The sequence below is a fragment of the Apium graveolens genome, chromosome 5 (assembly GCF_009905375.1).
Source record: "Apium graveolens cultivar Ventura chromosome 5, ASM990537v1, whole genome shotgun sequence".
In the NCBI taxonomy this organism is placed as follows: Eukaryota; Viridiplantae; Streptophyta; class Magnoliopsida; order Apiales; family Apiaceae; genus Apium; species Apium graveolens.
The window spans coordinates 67,646,729-67,658,015 of NC_133651.1; the positions used below are offsets into that span (position 1 = coordinate 67,646,729).

The following is an 11,287-nucleotide window of genomic DNA, read 5'->3' on the forward strand; positions in this document are numbered from 1 at the left end:
ATTAAAAACAAATGTTGAATTTGATTCAATGTTGTTAGGTAAATAAATGGTCAATTGGTCCTTGTTCAAATATATTTTCAGTTTCTAGCTTTCATGTTCTTTTACCTACTAGTTGTTGTAATGGAACTTGTTATATGTGTACTTTCATTCAATACTCTTCCTCTTGTTTTTTTTCTTTCTGGATTTTGTCTTCTTTTCTAGTCAAAAGCACTAACAAATGTTATCAAAGTTAGGTTCATTTAAGCAAATTGAGTGTTCCTAATCAGCTGCCATGGCTAAATAAAGGATGAACGAAGTTTGTTCTTGTGGTGATGGTGCTACTCGAGGTCTCAAGGTGGTAATAAGGAGCTAAAAAATCATGGCACAAACTATCCATGGAAGAAACTTTGTTTTAGAATCGCCGATGAGAAGTGTACTACGGAGAGAACTGCTCCAAAATTTCTAAAAAGTTAATCCAACGATTTAGATTTTGTTAATTTTTTATATATAATCTCGCTTTTGTTATTCCATTTTGGCCTTGGTGCATAAAGATGTTTAACTAGTTGAACTCTGGAGTTGTAATTCATATTTTGCATCAAAGCAAAAGTAAGTTTGAAAGAGTGTCTAAAATTGGCTAAGTGTCCAGTATCATTTATATATTGCATAAGTATGTTGCGTTAGCTAATACCTCTAATCTGATGATCCATCAACGGTCTTTACCGTTGTAGAACACATATAGAGAGATCCGATTTTACTACCGGTTCAACATATTTCTAATAAAGAAGCAAGAGAATTATAACATCTGAAAATCAACAATATAACAAAGAAGAAGATTAACAACTGGGGAACCAAGTCCAGGAACACATATACTATCTCCAACCCAACTCTAAAAACACACTTTTATATTATTTTGGTGTAAAAAATCTCTCCAACCCAACTTCAAAAATCATACCAAAATAATGTGACACCAAAATTTATATCAAATTTGATGTAACACCAAAAATTATAGAATTTTTTAAAATTCCAATACTAACCTTCTGTTTTTTCACAAAAACAAATCTTTCCTTTTATACCCAAATACTTTTATACTTTTTTGTTATCTTTCTTTTATTTAATTTTTTTTGCTTTATAACTTATTAGTTTAATAAAATTTGAATGTTTGACATTTAAAATTTTATTATATTTATTGAAATGATAAAATTTATACAATTTATATACATGTTTTAAAATAACAAATTCATGAATATTTAGAAATAAAATAAAATCTAATAAAATTAAAAATTTAGCGCGAGAAATGTTTTAATCTATTAACAAATTCAATAATAAAGAAGCACATTTTACACTAAGAAATGCTTTAATCGATCATTTATGGGAGGAATATGGAAATTCAAATAATTAATCACTAGTGTAATTTGAGTATGTATTAATAATAAACGTTTTTTATAAATCTTCGTAAATATTATAATTGATTAATTATTTCCTAGTAGATAATTAGTATAAGTATATTACAAAGAAAAAAAAATATATTTCTAAGATGAGAATTATTTCTTTTGGTGTAAATTTTGGTATACATACGTTGAAGATGGTATAAGTTTTACACCGATTTCTATATTAATTTGATGTAAAAATCACATCAAATTAATGTAATGGATTGGAGCATCTGCAATGCTAACAAACTCTTAGCTAAAAATATAGGTGGCATTCCATAAATATCAATTATAAAGATTTTGTATAAAAGTATGCACTCCAATGGGACATTCCTGTTAGCTAAAAATAAAGCCAACCTCCTCAAGTTGAACATATTTGTTGAACCTCTACAGACCTTAGCCGAATGACATATTATATGTACCATATCTAAATATAATATTTTATTTATAATAACTTGAAATAATGATAACATACTATTTTAAAAATATAGCAAATCATTATAGCCAACTCCCTTGAAGGAATTTTTTTTACAGCAGTATTTTATACTATTTAGCCAATCATTTTAGCTAATAAGAATTGGAGATGTTCTAAAGACTTCTTTTCCTGAGGTAAGTCTTTGTCAGGACCCTGACTCGAACCTTAATTCAACAAGCAACAAGCAAGTTTAAATATACCAGGTAAATCAATTACAAAAAAATATAAGAGTGAAGTAAAATAAATGCAGCTTACCATTCTGAAACCGGAATATTCTGAATAAGTTATCCTCTTCTTAAATTTCTATTTTAGGCGAGGACACCCAAATATAAGGTAGTTTAAAGCGCTTGACTCTTTAAGAGCAAAGCCGGTGCTAAATATAAGCGTAGTTATTGTATAATTTAGCATTTAAAAATATATATTGATATTAAAATAACACCATGTTTTCAATGATTTTTTCTAAATTTTGTTTCAAATTTAAATAACTTTCAAAATATACTACTCTTTTGATTACAAATCTTTTAATTTCCTACTTCATTTATTTCTCTATTTTTTTCATTTTTTGATGAGTTGACAATTATAGTACAATGCTATATTTTGTGTTAAATTTAGCACAAATTATAATATTGTACTATTTTAGCACAAAATTTAACACATCATTAAATTGACATTTTTTACTTTTTATTTTATATTATAACTACACCAGTGGACATGCTTTTAACTAGTTAATACCAGTCAGATCAGGGCCATTTATCACTTTCAATTTCTCAAGAGCAACTCCGAGGGTCATGTCAAGCCCTGACAGCCATATAGGTTCAAAGTTGTCCGTGACGCAGAATTGTTTTTCAGTAACTTGTCAATTATAGTCCATATCTGAACACGGAGACAAAGATGAAGACACTCCTCTGTCATTTTATACAAAGTAGGGGTATAATAGTCCATATCTTTCTATCTTCTTCTTCATTTTCTACTATTCCTCTGTCTGTAAAGTGTTGAGATTATAGAGCCCACTAAATCTCACACTACTCAGGCCCAATCCTCTCATAAGAACATGGCCCAAGATGCTAACCAGGCGCGGGAAAATCAGTTAGAACAGCTGGCTATAGCTGTCCTCTAGGACTGCATCTTATTCATATTAGATATATAGAGTGTCTGTGTTATCTTGTTAATTAAGATACCAATGTAAAAACAGTTCTCTCTGTATCTTCTTCTTCAAACTTAATAAACATTTTCTTTCTTCTTGCTTTACCTAAATTGTCATGGTATCAGAGTCATAGAGCTCGATTCTTCTATCATTTATGATCGATTATACTAATCGATTCATCAATTGATCCTCATACTATGCGTTCATATGCTTCCGTTGCTGCAAATACTACATCTTCTTCATCGCAATTACAAAACACCATAACAACTACTACTGTTATTGACATCAATCATCCTTATTTTCTGAGCTCATCTGATCATCCTGGATTATCACTCGTTAGCGAATTACTCACTGATCACAATTACCACCATTGGAGCAGATCGGTTAATATTGCATTATCTGCAAAGCTTAAGCTTGGTTTTATTGATGGAACACAGGTTCAACCTCCTGCGAAAACTTCTCTCTGTGGATGCGTAGCAGCAATCTGGTAATCTCATGGCTTTTGAACTCTGTATCTCCTGATATTAGAAAAACTATTGTCTATATGTCAACTGCTGCTTAGATCTGGACTGATCTTGCTAATCTATACTCTCAAACTAATGTACCTCGATTATTTCATTTACGAAAAGAACTTGCATCACTCACTCAAGGCACAAAATCCGTCATGTCTTATTTCACGCAATTTCGAGGTTTAATGGATGAGTTAGACAATCTGTCTCCCATACCTAGATGTTTTTGTGCTACTAGTACTTGTAATTGTGGAATTGCTGCAAAAATGGAAAAGTATGAGCAGATGATTAAGCTAAGTCAATTTCTTATGGGACTTAATGAACAATTTACTGCAACTAGAGGTCAAATTTTGTTAATGATGCCTCTCCCTGATCTCAGTCATGCATATGCTATGATTCTTCAAGAAGAGAATCAAAGAGAAAGTGCTAGTTCAGTGCCTTTGCTTTCTGAAAATGCTGCCATGAATGTGCGCATAGGTACTCATAACTCTGCCTATAAAGGAAAATACTCTCAGTTCAGGAAAGATGATAAGAAAAGCGTTGATTCTACTATCTCTTGTGAATACTGTAAACTACCAGGTCATGTGAAAGACAAGTGTTTTGCTTTACACGGCTATCCTGATTGGCATCTCCTGTATGGTCAGCCAAAGCCAAAAATCAGAGTCAACAGCAACAAACAAGCTGCGACTGCTCACAATGTTACTCACTCGGGGAATGAATCTCAGTTTAACACTGTTATAGCTGCAAACATCAGTGATAATCATGACACTATGACAGATGCTCAGTGTAATCAGATCATTCAGATGCTTCAGGCAAAATTGAAGAATCCACCTGCTTATGCTCCCTGGTTACAAAATACTAACTCAGTAGCAGGTTCTTTCTCTACCAATTCTGTGATATTTGCTAGTCCTGTTAATTTCAGTAATTCTCAAAATATTTGGATAATAGACTCTGGGGCTACACATTATATTACATTTCAGTTAAATATAGTTAACAATCCTTTATCTGTAAATTCGGACTTGCAATTACCTAATGGTGAGGTTTCTAGAGTTACTCACATTGGTAATGTGCAATTGAATTCCACCATAACTCTCTATGATGTCCTTGTAGTTCCGTCCTTTCAGTACAATTTACTTTCCATTCCTCAACTAACTACATCTCTATCCTGTATTGCATATTTCTCGTCTTCAAAATATTTTCTTCAGGACCCTGTATTGAAGAAGGTGCAAGAGATTGGTAGTTTGGAGGATGGATTGTACAAATGTCATGCCTTATCTGTATCATGTCACTTCACATCACCCACACCTGATTGTTCAAGCTTTACTAAATGGCATTGCAGATTAGGACACCCATCTCATCATGTCCTTTCTCATATCAGCTGTATTGATTTACCATCAACTTCTGTACTTTTTACTTGTGATGTTTGTCACCTGTCTAAACACAATAGACTTCCATTTCCTATTAAAGATTCATATAGTACCTCAGTTTTTGAACTTGTTCATTGTGATGTATGGGCCCCTACAAACACTATACCCATAGTAAATGTAATCAATTTCTCACTTTAGTTGATGATTTCTCCAGATGTACTTGGATTTTTTTGATACTGATAAAACTCAAGTGGTTACTTTGCTTAAACAATTTATTTCCTATGTCCAAAATCAGTTTCACAAAACTATTGAAAAATTCAGATTAGACAATGGTACTGAATTTATTAATTCAGCCCTTACTTCTCATTTGTTGTCTTTGGGAATCTTGCATCAAACTAGTTGTCCTTACACCCCCCAACAAAATGGGATGGTGGAAAGAAAACATCAACATCTACTTAATGTAGCAAGATCTTTGAGAATTCAGGCAAATTTGCCAGTGTCTTTGTGGGGTGATTGTGTACTTGTTGCAACTCATCTCATCAATATTTTACCTTCATCAGTACTTGGTTTTAAATCTCCATATGAAATTCTATTTCATAAAGCACCAGATTACTCCTCATCAAAAGTATTTGCTTGCCTCTGTTATATTTCAAACCTATACTCTTCCAAAGACAAACTTGCCCCTAAAACCTTAAAATGCATATTCTTGGGCTATCCTTTTAATACAAAGGGATATAGAGTGTTAGATATTAACAATAAAAAATATTACATCACCAGAGACATACAATTCGTTGAAGATGTGTTTCCTTTTAAGGATATCTCTGATAATCAGACTAATATTAATGTCAATCTTAGTCCTCTCTCGTACATATTTCCAGATTCACCTCTCTGTGATTTTGACACTGTCCTCTGCAATGTATCAATTCCTTACCAAATTTTGACACTTCTACAACTCAATCTCCTGATGCTCCTGATACTTTTTCTGCTGCTCCTCCCACTTCTGATCCTACACTCTCAGCGACTAAAAACTTATCTCCTATGCTACTTGCTATCTCTAAACCTACCAGATCCAAACAAATGCCTCACAGGTTCAAAGATTACACAGGACTTCCTCCCACAACACATACCAATCTCTTCACCACTTCATCAGGAATCTCCTCAGGTAAGCAATGCTTCTCTTCCAGTCTATACCCGATTCAAAAGTATATGACTTATCGGAATTTTAATACTACCTATTCAAAGTTTCTTTGTGTAACTGCTGCCAATTCTCTACCAACAACATTCAAACAAGCCTCTACAGATGCCAACTGGATGTCTGCCATGAAATTAGAGATTCAAGCTTTAGAGAGTAATAATACCTGGGAATTGGTTCCCACCCCCAATCAAAACATTGTTGATTGTAAATGGTTATTCCGTATCAATTATCAGCCTAATGGAGCTATTGAAAGGGATGGCGATCTGTACCTCCTCCTCCCACCAAGTGCATTTTCAGGTATTATTTATGCTGCTAGTCCGTGAAACACGATAATTTTATTATTATTCGTTTTCGATAAGTTCAAGTATAGCTCTAACAAATTTTACATAACACCTGACATATCCTTCTCTCGTTTGAACTTTTTCCTATATATACTGTGTATGTATAGAATTGATTAAAGCTTTTTAATCACCAATTATAACACCACTGGTTTGAAAATTTATACATGTTTGCTAAATTAGATGATGCTATTCTATTTTAGAAATGATGTTTCTCATTTCCATGTGACAATGACAGCATATCTGCTATGAATTTATATGTGAGACTATAGTTTGATATGTTATTTACACGTGCGCGTCAACAATTATGTCAAAATTTCCAGCTCTCTGAATACCTTATCATCCAGTTACTTGTACTAATCCTGTTAATATCGGAACTTCAACTTCTACTAATTTGTATAATCAAGGTCCACTGATGCATCCTGATTAGAGATTGCACAAAAAGCACGGGCCCGGAAATCTGGTCCGGCCCGATCCAGTCAAAGCCCGGTCAAGCCCGGGCCGGGGCCCGATCCAGTCAAAGCCCGGTCAAGCCCGGCCCGGTCCCGGCCCGGGCTTCGGGCCTTGACGGACCCTATATTTTTAGGCAAAGCCCGACCCGGCCCGGTTAAAAGCCCGGGCTTCGGCCCGGCCCGATTAAAAACCCGAAAAAACCCGGTTAAAATCTGATTATTCTAATATATTTTCTTATATATTTATAAATTCACATTTACTATAAATATAAATATTACTTTAAATACATATATATTTACATATTTGTGATTAATAATATTATTTATATACTTCGTTGCATAAATAATGAAAGAAGATATACTATGTACACTATATATATTTGGATAACAATGATAAAACATATTATTCTATAAACATGTTTATTTTTTGCCGAATTTAAATGTTTTCAACGAAGTAATGTTTTCATAAAATATTCCTTGTAAACTAATACATTTTTACGATGATCTAGTTGCTAACATATTTATTCATCGGCATCTCTAATAAAACTCGATCCGATTTAAATTAGAAAAATGCCCGGCCCGATCCAATCCGGCTAAAAAAAAAGCCCGATTAGGCCCGCCTCGAGGTCCCAAACGGGCTCTCACATTTTCGGAAAGCCCGGCCCGACCCGGTCAAAGTCAAAGCCCGAAAAGCCCGGCCCGGTCAAAACCCGGACTTTTTAAGGTCCGATCAAAACCCGGCCCAGTGGGCTTTTTGTGCATCTCTAATCCTGATGTGTCAATTGTATTTAGTACTCATAATCATAAACATAAATTATGAAGGACGGTATATTTTATTTTTTCTAACAAAATACCCGCAAACTAAAATTCAAAAATCATACCCACTATATTACGAAATATTGTTAGAAAATGGTCCGTGCCCATCCTAGTGTGTTTTATACTCTAAACTGACCATGAAAGAAGTTAAACTAGCCATGGAGGAAGTTGGTTCGTCCCCAGGCCTCAATCCTGTAGGCTGTAGTTACTGGTTTCCCAGTTTCCTCGTATCAAAACATCGGGCAGAACTCGTCTTGATCATACCAAAGATAATATAAAGTTTAAAGGCCCTTTGTTCATTCCGAACAAGTTTGATGTTTTGATATATAAGTATTGATTCCTCTTTATCCTTATGTTTGTATTGCTCTCGAAAGCATGAACTTGTTCATTTGATTATTGCTCTGTTTTTAGAGTAAGGGTTTATGCTCATCTATCTTTATAAAAATATAACTAGCTTAGTAAAAAGAACATATAGGTAAACTAATATTGATACTACATGATCCCCAAGTTTGAGAATTATTTGACCTTTTGCCGGGCAACAAAAACTTAACCACTGTAACAATATTTTATTTGTACAACACTTAGCAAGGATACTTGAGTCGCTGCCGAGTCCCCTTATCAAATTTTCGGAAACACGTATCCCTAGTATATAAAATTTTATATTTAGAAATTGTAATTAAAATCTATTTGAACAAATTATAGTTACAAAATTAAGTAGTTATGTCTATTAGTTACTACAAAAGTATTAATTATCGTATTTTTTTTTTACATAAAGTAAAAGATTTTACTTGTTTTTTATTAATAAATGATGCATTTAATTCACTTTTGATGCAATTTTTGGTTTTGTTAGTAAAATTTATTATGTTTAACGTAAAATATATATGAAATATTTGTTTATTTTTCATATGTCCCCCGCACCAGTAACCCCATATTTTCTCGCACTCCCGCACCCACGACCTTGCTTCCTGGGTACAACAATACTAATTAACCTGAACTATTTTTATTCTAAAAAGTAAAAATTTCTCAAAGAATTGACTTTCACTGTGTTCTTCAAGAAGGGATGAGAGAAAGCATTTATATACGCGATTTTCGTCAGTGATTTGCTTCTTAAGAGTATAGGTACTTGGCAGTAGGGTTGTTCACGAACAGAGCTGTTCGTGAACAAGCTCGGGCTCGTCTCGTTAAGGGCTCGTTCGACTCGACTTGTTCACAAACTCGAGCTCGAGCTCAAACACATAAATGTGTTCTTTAAGCAAAACGAGCTCGAGCCGAGTTTTAATATGTTCGACTCGAGCTCGGCTCGAGCTCGGCTCGAACTCGGCTCGAATTCGGTCGGCTCGAACTCGCTCGATAAAGCTTGAAAAAAATACATATAATCATATAACCAGAGAGAGATGGAGAAAGATAAGGATATGGGTTATTCCCAATTACAACCAAATCAAGCAAATATATCTTGAAACACAATTCACATCTATAAAATCACTTCTTGATATTACTAACAGCAACGTCTCGAATCTGGCCGGCATAAGCTGCGGTAACGAGGAGCGGCGAGAAGTGGTCGGGGAATGATCGAAAAAATGGATCGGAGAAGGCAGAAATGTTGAGAATCAAAGAAGAGAGCTCGTGGAAACCTTAGATTGTTGATCTGGTCTCGCCATCATAATTATTATTTATGAAATTGAAGGAAGTAAGAAATAAGTAAGGAGGTGTGTATGAATTAATTTATATAAAAAAAGGGAAAATGGAATGTGGATAAAATTTGAGGCTGATAGACGGCGATGATACCTTTATAAAAACGAAGGAGATGGTTTTGTAATTGAATGTATAAATGCAAGTTGTAAGTTGTGACAGTGAGGATAAGTGGGTTGGGTTTCTGTTGTGGGCTGGGTTTGATTAGTTGATTTGGGCTAATGGAATTATATTTTTGCTTATTTTTTAACTAGCAGCTCGATTACAACTCGAACTCGGCTCGTTTCGGTTCGGCTCGTATTTGTTCGCGAACAAGCTCGTGTTCGGCTCGTTACATAACGAGCTCGAGCTCGAACAAGATTTTTTGTCCGATAGAAAAGCTCGGCTCGGCTCGGTTCGTCAGAAAAAAATGAAAGCTCGGCTCGTTTACATCAAAACTCGGCTCGACTCGGTTCGTGAACAGCCCTACTTGGCAGGTTGAATATGAACATGTACAAATTACATGTGTTAAATACAAAATATTTATTTGTTTGGGACAACCAACGTGACCCTGCTTGTAAGCAATGATACACTGAAAATGAATAAGAACCACATAAATCAACAAAAAATCTTTACAATAAACAATACGTGACATAGTAAACTTGTGTTAAAAGGAGTAAATGAAATCCTTGATCTGTAAACACAATTCCTGAAGCTTACTTTCTTCGAGTATGTCTGCAGCATGAAACCCTCCATCTTCAATCTTGGGCACCACCTGCACCCCACTTGCGTTTAACATCTTCACCAATTCCTTTATTCTATCTACCAGTGGATCCCCTTCAAACACCTTTATCAAACACCTGGGTAACCGTTTGATCTTCGGATTACAACCAATCAATGGATTAGAATACTCATGGTCGCGATCGCATCCATGTGGTAATGACAGTAGCCACATCAGATCACTAGCATGTAATGGTAAAGCCGGATTATGGCTCAACCTTTCTTCTGACGGGGTTCTTTGAATCCCGCCAAAAAAGGGCTGATTCAGAATCAGTCCTTTAATCTGAATTGGACTTAAATCAGCATCTAGAGCACGTAAACCTGCATGGTAAGCAATGTTACCACCAGCACTAGTACCCATAATATAAACTTTGGAATAATCAGCTAACTCTTTCATCCACAAATCACATCCCTCAACATCTTTAGCTTGATCACGTACCCACATTATGGCTTCCATCGCATCATCATAAGCAGCTGGAAGGCGGTGTTCAGGGGCAAGCCGATACTCAACAGTTATGACTAAAGCAGGAGCAAAAGCAGAAGCACTAGTCCACATTTCATGAAAGGGAGCTGACGCAGCGCTATAAATAACGAAGCCACCTGCATGAAAATCAATGATTATGGGAAGTTTATCATCAGTGTGTTTAGTAGGGCGAAAGAGGCGCAGAAATGATATGTTTAAGTTGTCAAGTGGAATGTCTTTGGAGAGAGCTCGTTGTTTTTCAGATGGTGAGTCAGCTATGACTTCTGGTGTCGCTGGAATGACGGGAAAAGTTTCTGATCGGGTGAGTGAGCCGTCTGGATTGGGAACAGCTTGTAGGAATTTGTAGGCTTCATCAGGGGGACAGTACTCTGTTTGCATTGTGTTTGTAATAATATATGATACAAGGTTTCAGAGATAACATGTCTCTATTTATAGAAATCTAAAATTATATAATATGTGGTGTTGTATGATTCAGAAGAGATAAGAAATATGAACATACTAGTTTATAGCCATGCTTTGCAAACTCGATCTTAAAAATTATTTAAAAAAATAATTAAATAAATTTATAATTCAAATTAAATAATATATTTATGAAAGATTAAATTATCTATATAATAAGTGTATTGTATCTGCATATTATAATAAATTTATTT

General features: G+C 34.6%; 1 protein-coding gene across 1 annotated transcript; it reads right to left on the reverse strand.

The window, feature by feature from the left end:
• Positions 1-9,071: 9,071 nt before the first annotated feature.
• On the reverse strand, positions 9,072-11,059 carry LOC141724144 (putative carboxylesterase 8). The gene has a single exon (XM_074526150.1). It carries the CDS (start codon positions 11,010-11,012, stop codon positions 10,038-10,040), a length of 975 nt encoding a protein of 324 aa, XP_074382251.1. The 5' UTR covers positions 11,013-11,059; the 3' UTR covers positions 9,072-10,037.
• Positions 11,060-11,287: the final 228 nt, after the last annotated feature.